General features: G+C 41.1%; 1 protein-coding gene across 3 annotated transcripts in view; it reads right to left on the reverse strand.

The window, feature by feature from the left end:
* Positions 1 to 6,482: 6,482 nt before the first annotated feature.
* Positions 6,483 to 19,228, reverse strand: part of LOC133404580 (zinc finger protein GLIS2-like) — a 38,947-nt gene continuing 26,201 nt past the window's right edge. For 2 of the 3 annotated variants that reach the window (XM_061680603.1, XM_061680600.1), the window contains exons 2-7: positions 18,452 to 18,640; positions 14,513 to 14,724; positions 13,947 to 14,132; positions 13,206 to 13,339; positions 12,435 to 12,553; positions 6,483 to 10,468 (exon numbers count right to left, since the gene is read on the reverse strand). In XM_061680603.1, coding sequence (XP_061536587.1) covers positions 9,843 to 10,468; positions 12,435 to 12,553; positions 13,206 to 13,339; positions 13,947 to 14,132; positions 14,513 to 14,724; positions 18,452 to 18,617 — 1,443 coding nt within the window. In that variant the 5' untranslated portion in view covers positions 18,618 to 18,640 and the 3' untranslated portion in view covers positions 6,483 to 9,842. The remainder of the gene's footprint in view (positions 10,469 to 12,434; positions 12,554 to 13,205; positions 13,340 to 13,946; positions 14,133 to 14,512; positions 14,725 to 18,451; positions 18,641 to 19,228) is intronic. The other variant, XM_061680602.1, reaches the window with a different exon arrangement.

Here is a 19,228-nt window from a genome sequence, read left to right on the forward strand (position 1 = left end):
ACTGATTGGACTTGATTAGGAAAGCCACGCACCTGTCTATAGAAGACCTTACACCTCATAGTAAATGAGAATTATGAGATCAAAGGATCTGGGAATTGTTTGAAATTTGCCATGTGCTCCAATCATCAAAATAATACATATTTTAAATATGAAACACTTCACTCTTGAGTGTGTGCAGTTCATCTCGATAATTTCACTTTTTGAATTGAACTACCTCATAAAAGATTTACACTATTCACGTGTGAGCATGATTGAGATGAACTCGTGAATGCCAGTGATGTGTGCTCACGTTGAGTAGTATTAATGAGAGCAAGACTCATGCGTATGAGAGCGTTTGAGTAGTGTAAAGAGAGCAAGACTCAGGCATATGAGAGTGTTTGAGTAGTCCTTATGAGAGCCTTTCAGTAGTTTGTGTGTGTGTGAAAGACAAAGCAACGGCTCCAAAAACACCTTTGAAGAAAGAAACAAATGGATCTAGGTTTCCCTTGCCCTGACGAGGGTCACCGGGGCCCCCCCTGGAGCCAGGCCTGGATGTCGGGCTCAAAGGAGAGCGCCTGGTGGCTGGGCCTGCACCCGTGGGGCCCGGCCGGTCACAGCCAGAAAGGGTAACGTGGGTCCCCCTTCCCGTGGGCTCACCAACTGTGGGAGGGGCCATAGGGGTCGGGTGCAGTGCGAGCTCGGCGGCAGCCGAAGGCAGGGACCTTCGCGATCCGATCCCCGGGTACAAAAGCTGGCTCTAGGTACGTGGAAGGTCACCTCTCTGGCAGGGAAGGAGCCCGAGCTGGTGTGTGAGGTCGAGAAGTTCCGACTAGATAGAGTCGGACTCTCCTCCACACACCGCCTGGGCTCTGGTACAGTCCTCTTGAGAGGGGTTGGACTCTCTTCCACTCTGGAGTTGCCGAGCAGGTGTGGGTATACTTATTGCCCCCCGGGTCGACCCCTGTAGGTTGGGGTTCACCCCGGTGGACGAGAGGGTAGCCTCCCTGCGGCTTCAGGTGGGGGGACGGGTCCTGACTGTTGTTGTTGTGTGTGCCTATGCACCAAACAGCAGTTCAGACTACCCACCCTTCTTGGAGTCCTCGGAGGGGGTGTTGGAGAGCGGTCCCGCTGGGGACTCCATCGTACTGCTGGGGGACTTCAATGCTCACGTGAGCAATGACAGTGAGACCTGGAAGGGCGTGATTGGGAGGAACGTCCCTCCTGATCAGAACACGAGCGGTGTTCTGTTATTGGACTTCTGTGCTCGTCACGGATTGTCCATAACAATCGCAGTTCGCTGATCGACTTTGTGGTCGTGTCATCGGACTTGCGGTCTTGGACACTCGGGTGAAGAGAGGGGCGGAGCTGTCAACTGATCACCACCTGGTGGTGAGTCGGCTCCGATGGTGGGGGAAGATGCCGGTCCGACGTGGCAGGCCCAAACGTATTGTGAGGGTCTGATGCGAACATCTGGCAGAATCCCCTGTCAGGAGGAGTCTCAACTCCCACCTCCGACAGAACTTTGCTCATGTTCTGGGGTAGGCGGGGGACATCAAGTCCGAGTGGACCATGTTCCGCGCCTCCATTGCTGCGGCGGCCGACCGGAGCTGTGGCCATAGGTGGTACCGACCACCTATGGCCACAGCTCCGGTCGTCATGGCGGCATTCCCCGTACCCGTTGGTGGACACCAACGGTGAGGGATGCCGTCAAGCTGAACGTGGGCGGTGCGTCGTGAGTCGGGGTACCGAATCCCCTGATACGGGCTGTTCGGTCCCTCTACGACCGCAGTCAGAGTTTGGTCCGCAGTAAGTCGGACTCGTTTCCGGTGAGGGTTGCACTCCGCCAGGGCTGCCTGTTTTTTTTTTTTTTTTTTTTTTTTACATTTACCCTTAACAACACTTATTGGTGTTGTAGTTCTTTTTAGACTTAAATGACAGTAAACTGTGCCACATAGATGAAGGATGCACACACACACACACACACACAACCTACTCCATCTCTACACAGGGGAAATGACTTGTGTGTATCTAAGAAGGTTCACTTTTCTCCTTCACTCCTCCCAAAACGTCAGCCTCCCTCCTCCGAGGAATGTAAACACGATGAGAAGAGGAAGTGTCCGTGCGTGTATCTGAGTAATCTGCGCGGCGCGTGTTTAAGCGTGTGCACGTTGTGTGGAAACTTGTCTCGCTTGTTCACACAACTCGCTTCACTAAAAAGTGGTAGGGTGTCAAATTAAAAATTTTTAAAAAAGAATCCAATAAAATAAATTGTATTTATTTACATTTTTAAAATATTTTCTAATTACAAATGCATTATTATTAAAATTATTTTTAAAATAATTCATTCAAATACAAGTTCAAACAAACTGTTATTTCTTGTAAAGACCTGCAGTTACTCTACCTGGAAAAAAATAATAATGTAAAAATAAAAATGTATGTTTTAATTGAATTATTAATATTATTCTACACATAAATAATTTTGATTACATTTTTAAAAAGATGGGGGTTTTATTTTTGGGTAAGACCTATAGGTACGCTTCCTGAAACGGTATATAGTAGTTTTTAAAAGATGTCATTTTAAATTGTATGATTTACTTTTCCAAATATTTTATTACATTGAAAACAAAAAATAAACAAGTTGTGTTGTTTATGGTCATTGTTGCTGTTCTAAAATGAAAATATATATATAACTTGTGTTTCAAAGAATTTATTATTTTAAATTGAATTATGATTTTTTTTTTTTTACCAAAATAATTTTGATTATGATGTACAATAAATGGTTGATGTGACATTTTGATATACTATACAGTCCTTGATTAATACTCTATAAAGAGTTCCAAAAATTATTTAAAAAATAATTAGCTGTTTTTTTGGTAGTTTTTTTTTTTTATAATAATGCAGCATGCATGATGTGATGAGTTTTTCCAAATAATTTTGTTTTGGATCAAATATAACACATCCAGTACATAAGTAAATAGTAAATAGTAAAAGAAGAAAAACATTATTAAAGCATATTGTGGGTTAGAGCCAACCGTATATTTAATATGCATGAGTTTTCCCTGTAGGGGTGGTAAGAAGATGAAGGAAAGGATGCAAGGAAGCGAGGGAAGGAGAAAGCAAGGGAGGAAGGATAGAGGGATGAGGGGTGGAAGGCAAACAACATACGGGGTGAGGAAGAGGGCTGTCGATGTTTGTTTGTGTGGTGGTAGGGTTGACGAAGGAAGTCATGGGAACGCATGTCCTCCCAGACTTTGCAGTTGTGAACTCGTCAGTGCCGTTGTTTTGTTTTCACACGCCCTTCATCCTCACATTTGACGCACACACTATGGATTAAGAGGAAGGCGATGCTCCACCTGATGCCACTGCTTCCTTTCATTTGAATGGCAATTTTATATTGAATGCAGAGTACGGATGCTGTTTCCTTTCCTTCACAGCAGAAGTGGGAATCGGTCACATACAGTTTGTGTAAGTCATAAGTGAGCTTCAAGTCTTAACTTTCAACTAAATCCCAAATTATTGCGGCCGAGCTAATCGAGTCAAGTCATTACATGGGTGAAATAAGTCATTAGTTAAGTCATACAATCAGTTAAAACCCAAACTAAAAAGGTGAATCTTGAGCCTCCTCTTAAAACGCGAACAGTCTCTGCAGTTCTGATGTTCCCTTGCAGGCTGTTCCATAATTTAGGGCCATAAAAATCTTAATGCGGCGTCCCCAGTGTGTTTTTTTTTCTAGCTCTTGGAACGATTAAAAGGTCAGTGCCAGAGGACCTCAAGCGAAGGCTGATATGATTAAACCAAGTCAGATAAATAAATTGGCCCGAGACCATTAAGACATTTAAAAACTCATAAAAGAACCTTAAAATCCATCCTGAAATACATAAGGAGCCATGTACTTCAGAGCGGACTCTGGCTATCTTCTTAAAATGATAAATACACATATTTGTGACGTTTTGAATCTGTGGAATGAAATTAAGATGAGTCAAAAATGACACGCAGCTTCTCCACATATTGTGAGGGATTAAAGTTGTACAGTTTTGGCAAAAGTTTCTCTTAGCTTGTCACCTTCAGGACCATTGACTTAAGCATCTGTTTTGTCCTGGTTGAGCTGCAAGAAATAAACTGGCATCCCGACTTTATATCTATAATACATTTTAAAAGGGCATCAATAGGCCTGGTCTTGTCAGCAGACACGACTATATACAGCTGCGTGTTATCTGCATAACTGTGGAAGCCGATGCGGTGATTCCTGATCAAGTCCCCAAAGGCAAGCATGTTACGCTTAAAAAGTAGTGGACTTAAAATTGACCTTTGGCCACTCCACACACAGTGGAAGGGATCAATTATATTTTTCATTCATTTCAGTGTTTAAAGACGATTTGAGATATGAGTGTTTTGAGTTATGATCGTGGTCACAGAACAAATGATGCTTCCATCTCAAGGCACCACTATTTATCATTTTATATCGTTAGAATAATTGCATAATGTCGATGGTCATTTTCAATTTACTGTCACAATAGCTTTAAAACGTATTTGTTAAAATTGTGTTTTTTCTCTGTCTGGGTAGATTCTCAGGCACGCATATCATGGTAACCTTGCAAAGGCCGAGGCAACTGGACTACTCTTGTTTGTTCAAAACATTTTTCTTGTTTTCTGAAAATGTTCAAAAACGACTTGGGCAATTACGCTTTCAGGCTAACGATATCTACTCGTGGCTGAAAAAAATACGCGGAGAGAGTATTGTCTGAAATGAGCGAGTGCACTCAGTGAATGGGATGATCATTGCCAATAGCGTCTCGAATATCTACACTCCCTCCTTTGTTTCTTGCCCGTTTCCTCTTTTTTTAATTATTATATAGCTACATCGGTCCAGACAATCTGCCCCTTCCTTGATATTCACACCATTGTCGGAGGTCAGTACAGTACAGTACAGTGCAGTAATGTACAGGCTATTTGGCGCCTCCAAGCACGAACGTCAGGGGTTGGTTGCAGTTTTTCTGTTGGTAAAGATTAGGTGTTTGCGTAAGGTTCAATCACCATGTGTGCAATTGTGAGTCACAACTGTTTTTTTTTTCTCTCGCAATTGTCCCAATTCATTTGCGTTTATATGTCCTTCATAGGCTCTTTAGCTCCTAATAGTGTCAATTGAATCTGCCTCGGGCCTTCAGATGGATGGTTGGATGGATATTATTGGCAGTGCTATAATATGTTGTTAAAATGTTGCTGAGGATGGCGTGGCCTTCCCCCCCCACAAAGCTGGAAGCATGCACTTGTGATTAAAGTGTGCCCTCTGGTGGAGGAAAAGAGGAGTGGCCACAACAGTGCAACTTGCTTGATGAAAAATTCTACAAATTCTTTCGTAACAATTCCATTGTGGACGCACGACGCACATTTTAGAGCAGTCAAATTCATTAAGTAAGAGATGTTTAATAACCGAGTGCACGAAATGATGAAATCAAAGAGTCCACTTCATTATTAAGATGGCATTTTGTGGAGTATGACAGCATATTATTTCATTTAAAAGTGATTGAGTAATATTTTTATGCAACCATTTTAGTCACAGATTTTCCCAAAATGTAATCTCCGCGACTTCAAAAGTATTTTGGGGCAAACAGTCATTGTCTTCATTAAATGTTTCAATATATCTTGAAGGGGAAGAATTCAGAGTCTTGCGGTAATGTCAATCGAACAAGACGCACTTCAGCATCTGAGTCACAAGCGATTGAACGATTTGCCACCCTTACGAACAGATGGCATTCCGCCCAACAAGTAGTTGGCGATTGCAGCTATTAATTTGATTTTGATGACAAGCTTAACTCCTCAAAAGGAAATTATTCTTTGTATTATTTTGTTAATTGAAAATGATGGGCTTGGCTGACTTGATGACAACACAGTTTTGTTTTTTCATTCCATTTTCCTTACACCGTAACAATGCGTACATATTTGTTTCCTTTTTTGTGGTTCATGCTGTAAACTTCCTGTGTTTGTGTACTGTGTTTACAAACACTGAACCTTTGCACAGTATTGTCCTGTTTTAAAATCTGTCCAAAAACAATTTCTCAGTCTTCATTAGCTATTTGTGAAATGTTGTGCTTGCGCGCTACATTCGCTCACACCCTTTGCATCTCTTGGGGACTTTAGCGCTTCACTGGATAACGTTAACTCCATGCATAAATTGCATTTAATGAAGTCAGGATTGTCATTTTTGTCTTGTTCTCGGTGAGGTTTTGTTTTAAATACTTATCCAAGATTTTTGCAATGAGCTTTCTTCTTTTATTTATTGTGTACAGGTAAATAACTGTCGGACACCTTATTGCCACCTAGTGGCAAGAAGCTATATTGTACCTGAGCATCTCCTTGACAACAGCAACAGCGCTTGTGGCCCATCACTGCACTCAACTGCCATCGCATTTGCGTCAATTACAACAAATCTACCTGTTTAATTTCCCACTGAATGGGTGGGCAGACAGAGAACCAACTATTTTTATTCCTGCTGTCAAAAAAGTAAATCATCCATCAAATGCCGCGTTTAATTAAAAAAAATGATAACGACAAGAACGAGACCGTTCATACACGTCTTTATTGACATCACGTCATCGTCATTTGGAAATTGTCACAGTGGCCCTGATGGACAAGTCACATCTGTTGTCGGTTTTTTACAGTTACGATCCCGCAATAGAAGGAATAAAAAAAAAAGTACACGTATACACTTTTTTTTTTTTGTTTTGTTTTTTTTTTTTTTTTTTTGCGTGAATGTTTTCAAATACGGTGCGATACATTTTGGTCAGAAACACAAGGCACGTTCGGGACACATCGGAGATATTGGCAAAGATACAACATAACACAGCACAAACAGGCCACAATGTAGCCATTGTCAGACTTGGGGGGGGGGGGGGGGGGGGGGGAATAGCCAAGATTTACTTTTCAGTAAATGCCTTCCTCTTGTGTAACTTTTATGTAAAATAATAGAAACAAGGCGATATGTGGCGGTCGCACGGGCGCGACCTGTTTGTCGATCTGTCGGAACTTGCCCCTCGCTCGTTCGGCGGAGGAGACCTTGGCAGATCCCGTGGAGATCTTTGTCTGTGGATGATTAACCTGCCGGGGAGGCAGGGGGGAAAAAAACCGACGAGTCTTTAAACGTCACACTGTCACTGTGACTGGAATGCAGGAGACTCACACAAAAAGTATCGGTTCCTAACGTACGATGGTACGCGAACCTCGTAGCTTATATTTTTAAACACATATATTATCTGGACAAAAGCATTGGGACAGTGAAAATGGATGAAAACGAGGTGTTTTGAAGGATTTGTCAAAGCATATATAAGCTCACCAATGTTTGGTGCACCGATACCAATTATCGGGCCTAATTTGATGATTTTTCCTGTCATCTGATCAAATTCGGCTAAAGTCTTGATTGTTGGATGTTTCTGAAAGATTATCCTGAGTGATTATCCCGTGGTGTGGGGTGTGTTAACAGTGATTTTCTCTCCTCGATCTGCTCGGAATACGATCCGGGCCGACAATCGTAAGAGTCGGACGACTCGCGGACTTTGTGATTGCGACGTGAAACTGAATCATTGCCGTGTAGGAATTCGGAAACTCCCTGAAGCTCGAGCCGGCGCTGGCGCCAATCGTGTCTTGTCACTCGAAAACGTCTGGAGAACTCAAGATGGCAAGCGTACTGCTTTACTGCACACATGCGTTATGGCGGCTATTCTGCCCATTTCCAGAGACTCCACTTTAAACTACCTCCTAACAATAATCGGGCCTAATTTGAGCATTTTTTTTTCTCTCTTCCGATCAAAGTCAGCAAAGGCCCAATGTCTCTAAAATGATTTTGAGCGATGATCCTATAGTGAAGGGTGTATTAGTGATTTTTTTTTTTTTTTTTGTACCATTTCTTTTGTCCACACATGCAGATGTAGCTGTATTGAACCCTTTTTTATTTAAAAGAATTTTATGCTTGCTTTTATTTCCCCTGAAGAACAATGCACCCATAGCGGAGCCGAACAGTCTACAGCGGGTTAGTTGTTAGTCATACGTTAAATTACGCTGCACGTCTGTTTCCTCGTTGCGCCCCGTGCGGCGATTCCGCTCTATTCTCCCGTTTTCGTTTCAAGCTGTAAATACGGGCGAGCAGAAGCGTCTGCGAGGTTTGTCGAATGCGAAAAAAGGCCGTTGATTGTCCGCTACAAGACGTCAGGATGAAGTCTTCAAAAGCTCTCATCCTCCGTTGATATTTCTGTTTTGCGGAGGGTTAATTACAATAAAAGTGCAAGATAATTGTCATAAGATTTTGAACACTGGCTGATTTCTATAGATGTACTGTACAAGCATCCAATGTTTAATCATTTTCTATGCTTCTTTAAGGTTATTACACCACTATGTAGAATTTTTTTTAACACAAATAATATCGTTGAGCAATATCATGACTTCTTGAAATCATTTTGTTTATGATGATGTTTTTCCGACGAATCTATTCCCCAACATGCAGGAAAACCCACCAATTTTTTTCCAAATGTGTGTATCCAGGTGAAAATATATGTATTGTAGGGGTCCCCAAAATGAGCCCTCCAAACCTGTATCATTGATCAAGACCACATCGGGTCGACACGTTGATCAGAACTTAGACGCACCAGAACAATTCTCAAAGACCCAGGACCCAAATTGAGCAGGAACGGGGGACGTTTTTGGTTGGAAGCAGCCATTTGCGCAAATTCCAGCGTCCGTAGATTGACGAACTCCTACGAGGGAATTCATCAAAATGAGCCCCAATCAGAAGCAGGTATACTCGACAGATGGACGATGCTAGATTGCCAAGCTTTTTTTTTTTTTTTTTTAAATAAATCTACGGCATCTGAATGTGGGCGGAGCACGGGGTCAAAGTTTAATTGTCATTTGGAGGATTTGGCACGAATATGGTGCTGTGAGCTGCTTTCAGCTTTAATAATCATGATTATTATCATCTGTATATTTTTAAATGTACTGTTTTGCGCCCCCCCCCCCCCCAAAAAAAAATATAAAAAATTAAAATTGGAAAAAAATTATGAGTTCTTGATTCAAATGTCAGGCGGGGTGAAATGTGTTTTAGATCTCACTGAAATCGAAAGAGTCCACAGTAAAGCGCTTCATGATGCTACCTCCTCGTTTTTTTAGGGGATCTCATATATTTGTCAACCATTATGTTTGTTCAGCAATGGCAAGTGGGCAGTACTACACTTACTATCTACTTCTGAATGCATCTGTAGCGCATTTGGCCTGACATTTTTTACGGAGCTTGTTTTATGTGCTGCTTATTCGCGGTTTGGCATTTGTAAATTCACCAATTTGTGGATCTACAGTACCCTTGGTTATTTAGTAAAAAAAACCGCACCTATTCCCTGTTTTGGTGCTCGGGTGCTCTGGTGGCGTCTTGGTGCCGAGCAACTATGTTGAACTGAGGGGAGGAGCTTTAGTTACGCCGTAGCATTGTCGAATCGAAAAAAGAAAAGTGCTTTGCCACCATCTTGTGGCAACTATTGGCAATTACCAAAGATTTCCCCTCTTCAGTTCCCAGCTCGGTCCTCCACACATATCATCCACATCTAGCGAGGGATCACTCTCCATTACATGGAAGCATTTGTTTTCATTGGGCCCGACACTTGTGTCGCCAGTTTTTACAATTACATTCAAATCTGCGTTAGAACTCGCTTATTACACACAAGTGAAACATTTTAGGTAATTTGATGGGGTAAATATGAAACTTCTTGGAAGTATCATCCCTGCCCCACAGAGTTAACAACTAAAAGGCAGTGATGTAATAATACCAGATGAGACCAGCACCCCGCCGTTATCCCCTCACAAACAGAAACTTAAGGCCCGTCTTAGCTGACAACAGCTGGTTTGAGCAGGAGTGCCCTCGGAGGGACAACCACCCAGGACAGGGGATCCCTCCTTCTGGGCGCCACCCGCGCAGACAGGTTTAAAACATCCCCCTCGGGCTCCGCAGCTCCGTCGTCGACCTCGGCACAGCTCAGCCTTCCCAGAGCGCTCAGGCCCAACATGGACGCCGCCGAAAGTCCGAAGTGAAAAAGCGGCGAGTCCGCAAGGCCGAGCGGTGCCAGGGCTCCTCTTCCTACCATGGAGAAGAGCGGCGCGCGGGGGCGGCACAGCGCCGACAGGGGCAGCGTCGTCCCCAAGCCTCCCAGGAGGGCGGCGGCCGCCCCCTGGTGGATGATTGCGGCCCCGCCCCCGGAGGACAGGTCGGCCGTACTCCGGTCGCCGAGAGCACCCGGCTTTGGGGCGGCCCCCTGCTCCTGGCTCACGAAGTGCCCGTGGGCTTTGATGTGCTTGCGCAACGAGCTGGGGTCGGTGTAGCGCTTCAGGCAGCCGGCCATCTTGCAGCAGTAGGGCTTGTCCACGTAGTGCGTCCGGGTGTGCTTGAAGCGGTCGCTGGAGTTGGAGTAACGCTTGCTGCAGCCCTCGTACGGGCAGATGTACGGTTTCTCACCTGGATGGTGGAGAATACCAAAACATTCGCATCATGGACAGCACATTCTGTTCTGATCAATCAATAGTCAGTCAAAAGTATTCGCACAGTTTGTGCTAGCTTGTTATTTAGGCTAGCATGCTAGCCGATACCACTGATGAGTCTCATGTACAGGTGGTTTGTTTGTGCGAAATAATTAACCGAATAAATACAGTCGTTTGTGTACAGTGGAACCTCGATTTAACGGACTTATGGGTTAGGGTCGTCTGTTAACAGCCAATTGTCCAGTACATCGATGCACTTTTTTTGTGTGCCATAAATACACCCATACTGTACAAAATGTTGTGCTTTTTGCGTGGCCTAAAATGTGCAATACAGCTGATGATTGTAATTTAAAAAAAAAAACTTGAAAATGTTATCCAAACTCACCTCCTCCAGCCGGTGTTTAAGCCCAGGCTCACCATGTTCACTAGCGCCGCTAGCGTGCGCGAGGACATTGCTAATTGGTCATGAGCTGGCACAGGATTAACAGACTGTACCAACTAGACAGTATTTTCTGTCCGTTACATCCAATATCTGTCAAATCAGGGTCCGTTAAATTGAGGTTCCACTGTACCATTGTTCATGTTTAATGTACGGTGTTGATGCTTTATGATCTTGATGATTGGGGTCCTACAATGCGTAAAAAAAAACCACAAGGACAGCAGCCACATTGTATACGTATATTTGTATTTGCTTTCATTTTGTATTACTCTGCTGTCTGCAGCCAGGTTCTGCATTGCAAATGAGAACATGTTCTCGATTGCACTACCTGGATGAATCAAGGTTAAATAAATATATAAAAACCAACATGGAGGCACATGAACCACAGAGCTCTAATGACGACGGCAACACAGAAGCGAGATATTCCCTTATTAAAGAAAATGTTTTGATGTTGTTGACCACAAAAATAATTTGTGGCCCATACGCTGAGTGAAAGCGACAAAACTCCACTGAGATCCGAGAAAGAGGGTTACCATGGCGATACGTTGGCACCATGAAAGGTTTATTATTTGCAACGATGTAAATGATTACCTTGAGCCTGCTATTCGTTCCGCCCTTTTTTACCTAAAGGCAAATAAAGATGTCTGCGGTGCGAGATCTTTCGCACTAAAGCACACGTTGGCACAAGAAAAATTGTGATTTAAAGCTATTTCAATTGACATTTAACCCTCTTTGTCATGTTTCTTTCTTTTGCGGCAACAAAAATCTCCATGGCTCAGTTTGACCCGTTGCGTTTTTAACCATCATAAAATAAGCAAGCGAACACACTGTAACATTACTTACTACTTTCTGGAAAAAATGTTTTTTTTTTTTTTGTGACTCTTGGAAATGAAAAATTAAATATAAAGTTTGTAAATGAGACATGTCTGCCCCCTTTTGAACCCCTTGTGCTGCTAACATAGTACATTAACTCTATTTAATACAAGCTATATTAAATATATTAGGTCTGTCTTATACAGTATATATTGAAATATGTTAATAATAATACATTAAAATATATCTAAATAAATAAGTCATAATAAAACAATAAATGATAATAAATGTGTAAAAATATATATATTCGGAATATATACTGTATTTGTCAGCCATTTTATTGTTGAAAAGTAGTTTCACAGATGTCAATGAAATTAGACTATTTTAAAATGTTATTTTTTTTTACAAATATTATTTTACATTCTAAAACCTTTTTCTATTATATACATATATTGTATTGCATTGCAATTTAAACATTTAATACTTAAATGTTTAAATTGAAAAATATAATTTCAAAATGTGCAGATTGCGTACACTTAAAATATCTATTTTCTCGTCTTTTAAACGGGTCAAACTGACCCGCTTCATACTTTCATACGGGTCAAGCTGACCCGCAGTTTGACAGGGGGGATTAGTACAGGGGTCGCCAAGGTGGTGCCTGGATTCGAACTTTTAGTCCCGTGGCGCTCACCTGTGTGTGAGCGGGTGTGGATCTTCAGGTTCTCCAGACGGGAGAAACTCTTGCTGCAGGTGGGGCAATGATGCGGCTTCTCGTTGGTGTGCGTGCGGATGTGGATCAGCATTTTATACCTGGAACAACGACAGAAAAGACGTGACTCAAATTCAACACGCATATAAATCGGGTGGATTCGTGTGCTTAAAAAAAAAAAAAAATCCCCCCCCAAAAAAAATCACACATTAAATAGATGTAAATATAAAAGGATAAATATATGTAATAAATGATATAATGTACAAATATAAAATATGTATGGATTATAAATGTTTGCCAATTATTTTGTTGTTTTACAGATGAGTTTTAGTGGCATTCAGATGTCAGTGGGATTATTTAGTAACTAAATAAAATGTCATATATTTTTTGTTTTATGTTATGTAGTAAGTAAAAAAAATATTACTGATTACTGATGAATTAATTGCAGAGAGTAACATTTATTTCTAATAATGAAGAAAGAATCAAATAAAGTAATTATAACTATTAAATTAAAAAAATAAAATTCTACAAACATACAATGATGGTAATAATGAATTAAGTACAAATAGCAAATACACATAGTTTTATTTTAAAGCAATAAACAAAGAAAAAAATCTGAATGATTATATGCCGTCGTGTCATTTTATTAAAGAATTTCATTTATAGTAATTATTTTGAAATGCATGTAAGCATACACGTATTGTTATTTGTTAGAAACAAAATAAATAAAATAAAATAAAATAAAATAAACACCTGGCGTTAAAGCCCCGTCCGTTGCGAGCGCAGCCTTGCCACTTGCAGCAGTAGCCAGAGTCCTTTTCCGGTTTGACGTGGGCGTCGTTGATGTGGTCCACCAAGTCCTGCAGCGACTCAAACAGCAGGTGGCACTGCGAGACACACGCGAATCAAGTCGGTTCCGACGGATTCCAAATATCACACGTTCCCCGTAGTGACAGTTAGTACAGTGAACCCCGATGTGTGATCCAGCAAATGTTTCTGTGGAAGACGACTAACAACTATTCGCTGAAAAACTCACCTATTAGCGCCATTTCGTGTATTTTCGTGATCTTACTGCAATGCCCTAAGATTTTCCATCGCTGCATTTTGTTGATGAGCGGGGGCGCCATTTATTTTATTTTTTTCATAAAACCAAATAATTTAAGGAACATTTTTTGAGGGCTAAGACCCCCCAAAATGGCCTAGCTACAAACAAACCAAATCATTTTGGGGTGGGGGGGTTTGAACATTTTAAGGGGGCTGAAACCCCCCTAAAACAGGTCTCACGACGCCACTGCGTTTACCCTTAATAAACGTGATCTGTTCAAGGTGCAAGATGAGTTTATAATGATATTAAAGTGTTTTGAGGTTATAGTTTACAGTACAGTGTATTAACATCGGTAATTCTGAACATTGTTTCGGGGGAGCGGGTCTGTCCATTTCTCAGGGCGAGGGTTCTCTGTACTTTATTGAGAAATATTACGAAATAGAAATTACCTTAATCCAGCGGCATGCGAGTTGAGCGTCCAATGAGGGCTCGGGTGAGACTTGCATGTCACTCTTCTGACCATTGAAAACGGAAGACGGAAAGCCGTACCCGACCGGTGGGCTCGCGATGGGCAGATAGAAAGGATAGCGCTGAGGTGACGCGTCGCCCTCCACTCTTCGATGGAGCGTCGCTTCCTGCGATGTAAATTAAAAAAAAAAAAAAATCTTCATTATTCAAGTGGAAATATGATAAATGGACTTTTGGATTGCTTGTATATAAATGGTTGAACTGCTCTCCCACCCATCAACTGTATAATTAACATGATAGCCTCCCCCACAGTGAGTTCCTCTGCCCCTGACTTGGCAGCGAGGCTGGGTGAAGATCCAGAGCCATGGAAATTAGAGCAGCGACCGCTGTAGAAATGTTGCAATCTCGATGTAAGATTTATTTCTACACTCTTCCATTTGATTCAACCACACCCGATACGCAACTAGTCCCTCACCCTGCGTCACCCTCTGATATCTGGATTTTGGCCTGTTTTACTGCAGCTTCTCCTCTCAACACCCCTCCTCACCTCACTCACCCGTAAGAAGGGGTGTGGCCGAGGACTTCCGCTGCTCCTGCTGCTGTGGGGGGACTCCAGAGGCGAGGGAGGGGACGAAGGGGAGGGGGATGACGGAGAAGGGGATAGGGAGGAGGCGTGTCGGGAGGATGGCGACAGGCTGAGGTCCATGGCTGGGGGGGTGAAGCAGGATCCGGGTCGCTCGTGACACGGGGACTGCGAGTCTAAAGTGGAGTAGATACGGGAAATGAGGATGCCTTCGATTAAAAAAATAGGAATAAGAATAAAAAGGTTTGGGTCAGAGTTTTATTGATGGTGCAAAATTAATCAGGAAGTTCAAAAAAAAAAAAAACATCTCTATGGTAGACAAAGTACCTATACTGTACGGAGGACACGTCAAAATGATCATCCTATCACAGAATTTTGAGAATAAAGCCAAAATTTTAAGGGAATAATGTCTTAATTTTACGGATGAAAGTCAGAATATTACAAGAATGATTTATTTGATTTTGAAAGAAATAGTCATAATATTAAGAGCAAAACATTCTATTTTGAAGAGAATAATGTCTTAATAACACAAAAATGTGAAAATAACATTCATTTTACGAAAATGTCGAAATATTATGAGGGAAAACCTTTTATTAAAAACTCAAAAATTGTAGGTGACAAAAGCATGAATACTACAAGAATGCATGAGAATAAAGTCGTAATTATTTGAGAACAGGACATATTACGAGGTTGTAATATGAGGGTGGAAAATCTTAATTTTTAAAGAAGAAGGCCTTAAAAGTACTTGGAGTCATTATTTTATGAGCAAAAAATAGCAATATAGCAGGAAAGAAATTGGGGGAAAGAACATTTTATGAGAACAAAATAGCAGGATTATGCAAATACATTTTGGAGTATTCTGATTTAAAAAGTTGTGATCTTTACTAGAATAAAGTCATAAAATGAGGGGGAAAGTCATATTTTTACAAGACAAACTAGTCAAATGTCAAGAACAAAGTCAAAAATCAATTACAAGAGTAAAGTATTAATTTTATGTGTGTAAAATGGAATTTTGCAAGAATACTTTTGGAATATTATGAGGAAAAAAGTCTTATCTAAAGAGGAAAATGTAATTGAAATAGCAATTAAAATGTCAACATTTTGTGACAAAAGTAGTAATATTTCATGAATAAGGTCTCGACACGAATAAAGTTTAAATTTTAAGAGAACAACGCAGCAATAAAAGGATGGGGAACAAAAAGTCGTACTATGGAGGAGTCCTATTTTTATGAGAATAACATGACAATAATGTCAGAATATTCCAATTTTCAAAGTTGTGATTTTACGAGAATAAAGTCGTAATGTGAGGAGGAAAATGGCCTCATTTTTGGAGACAGAACCAGTAAAATGACAAGAAGAAAGTCTAAAAATAATGGGAGTTAAGTCATAATTTCATAAGAGTAAATTAGACATATTTTGAGGCTTAGGGTTAAGACTAACATGGCACAATATTACAAAGAGTTGTTTGTATTTTCACACAAAAAACTACTAGATTACTAGATTCATTTTGTTATGTTACTAATTAGTGAAAAATAGCAATATCATCACTAGAAAAAAATTTTTGAAAATCATTTCAGAAGATTAGGAGAAAGTATTATTTTAAGAGAATAATGTCATCAAATGTTCATTAAAAAGTCAAAATTCTACAAAAGTAGCGATAGTTCAAAAATAACGATTTACGAGACGAAAGTCAGAATTTTAATGAGAACCAAAAAAAGCAACATTATGGAAAATAAAGAAAAACATGGATGGAAATGTCCTAATTTTATGAGTGGGAGTGGAATGGTGTTCTCGCTCCTGTATTTATTCTCTATTGTGGTTAGTGGGGGACATATTGACCAAGACAAAGCCTTAACTGTCACATTGCTGATTTCTGCTGAGGTTTCTTTATGTCATCTTATGATACATACTCACAATTACAAACCTATGGGGGGAAGACAATGCATTTCTATTTGAGAACACAACACACTGAGAGACCACTGAGCGAGTGGAGTAGATTAGGTTACTGGAGAAGAACAGACAATCCACTTATGGCGTGATTATATTAGGAGCGTAGTGTGGCTAATCTGTGCAGTGTGGCATCACGCGTCAACGAGGACAATAACGCTGGCCAGAGCATCAGCGAACAAAGTGCTCAGCAACCACTAGGGGGCCCCAAGAGCAATTCACGGACAACAAAGATTGGAGTACCGTTTAAAAAAAACAATAGAAAAATCATTGTTTGGATTGTTTTTTACTGAAGCTTTACTAAATTCGTAATTATTAAACATATATACAAACATTATACCTTTGACGAGATACGAACTGTCGCTTGGCCGATATTTTTTATTTTTTTGCTTCGTCTTTTTGCCAGTTATTTGGGTTACAGCCTCTGCATTGCACCAGCCAACTCCACATCGTCAAACAGATAGTTTGTCAAAAAAAAAAAAGAAGCCAATTATGCTTGCTTCAAGCTGTTTATTTCCGCTCCAAGTTGAAGTTAACTGTAAAACTAAACATAAAACAAAGACACATTTTGCGTTTCACCAAACCACATAATGTCGCCTAGCGAAGGTCTGCAAGCTTAACGGCTAACACACAATGCAAAACGCCATAGACCATATGGCAAACCATACGCAGACAGAGCATCTGACAATACTCGCAGGCAGATATTCTTTATCCTGTGCAAAAAAATGGTGCATGTTGCTGCAGCTTAGTCTTCTTTACGTTACACTATCAAATTTACGTGTATGGTGGCTATGGCACATACACCAGACGGAGTAGCACAATGTCCATTAAATTAAAGCATGAAAAACATGAGCTGAAACTGTTTAATTATTTACATCCTATTTAATTATGCTATGTTGTTTTTATACATGACACTACTGTACAGTGCTACTTTTCCATTTTTTTCACTATACATGAACTGTGTCCTGTGTACAATGTGAAGGGATCCAGGGTCAAGTGGTGGGCAGTGGGAGTTTTTCGGTGTCCTGCTGTCTATTGTGTATGTCTTTTTTAGAAATAATAATAATAATAACCTCCATGCTAATGCTTGATCACTTGGAATGTTGTGTAAATCAACCCTATTCCATTCCATAGTGTAACACTACAATAGGTTTGTACAACCCCAACGGGCGCAAAGTCAGCATCTGTGATGGTATGGGGCTGTGTTAGTGCCAATGGCATGGGTAACTTACACATCTGTGAGGGCATCATTAATGCTGGAAGGTACATACAGGTTTTAGAGAAACATATGCTGCCATCCAAGCAACGTCTTTTCCATAGACGCCCCTGCTTATTTCAGCAAGACAATGCCAAACCACATTCTGCATGTATTACAACAGCGTGGCTTCATAGTAAAAGAGTGCGGGTACGAGACTGGCCTGCCTGCAGTCCAGACCTGTCTCCCATTGAAGATGTGGCGCATTATGAAGCGTAAAATACGACAACGGAGACCCCGGACTGTTGAACAGCTGAAGCTGTACATCAAGCAAGAATGGGAAAGAAGTCCACCTACAAAGCTTCAACAATTCGTGTCCTCAGTTCCCAAACGTTTATTGAATATTGTTAAAAGAAAAGGTGATGTAACCCAGTGGTAAACATGACCCTGTCCCAGCTTTTTTGGAACGTGTTGCAGCCATAAAATTCTAAGTTAATGATTATTTGCTAAAAACAAAGTTTATCAGTTTGAACATTAAATATCTTGTCTTTGTAGTCTATTCAATTAAATATAGGTTGAACATGATTTACAAATCATTGTATTCTGTTTTATTTATGTTTGACGCAGCGTCCCAACTTCATTGGAATTGGGGTTGTAGTTGGTCTATGAGTGATCAAGAAGCTATAGTTTTGCCAGAACTAGCGAGCCCGAAAATCAAATTTTGCTTCGGACTCCCCATGACGCTTCTGTTTGAGGCGTACCTGGGGAGGAAGGCGGCGACGGGAAGGTCGTGTAAATCAGTCGCGGTCGCGGGTGGACGCCGAGCGGTGCGCAGATGGAGGACGAGCTCCTCTTGCCCAGTCGGACGGGACAGCACGTCCGTCCCGAGGGAAGCTTCAGGTCCAGCGGCTCGTCCGAGGACAACATGGTGTTTAGTGTCTGCAGCCCAGCTGGGAAAGGAAGAGAAGCATACTTAGAACAGCTGAACTTAAACTCGGGGTATTCAGCGGGACTTTAAATTGTAGTAGGTGCATGCTGACGTCTACTTGCGTTTGAATGTGATAGGTTAGTTCTGAACACAGCCACATCCCCAAATATAGGCGGGTGTGTATACTTCTGCAACCACATTATCTGAGTTATTTTTTTACATACCCCTTTGAAAACATTTCTTTTTTTAAAAATTGAGTTGTAGAGGTTATGGGTAACACGAGTGGTAGAATATTTGTAAAAAAAAAAAAAAAAAAAAAAAGTTTTTTTTCTTTACAAAAATTGTGTTGTTTTTTTTTATTGATATCAATGGGGGAAATTGAGTTACATCCTTGGTTACAGAATGAATTGAAGTCGGAAGTGAAGGTACCACTGTACTTTGCTCTGGGACTAATTCAATGGCGTATGCGCCAACTTCCCCCCCTTGGCAGCAGTAAAGATAAGAGCAGCAGTGAGCAAGTAAAATAAAAGCTGACTTGATTGACTAAAGGGCCATGCGCCCGAGGCATATATATATATATTATTATTATTAATATTATATTATTCCGTTC

Source organism: Phycodurus eques, chromosome 6 (assembly GCF_024500275.1).
Source record: "Phycodurus eques isolate BA_2022a chromosome 6, UOR_Pequ_1.1, whole genome shotgun sequence".
Classification (NCBI taxonomy): Eukaryota; Metazoa; Chordata; class Actinopteri; order Syngnathiformes; family Syngnathidae; genus Phycodurus; species Phycodurus eques.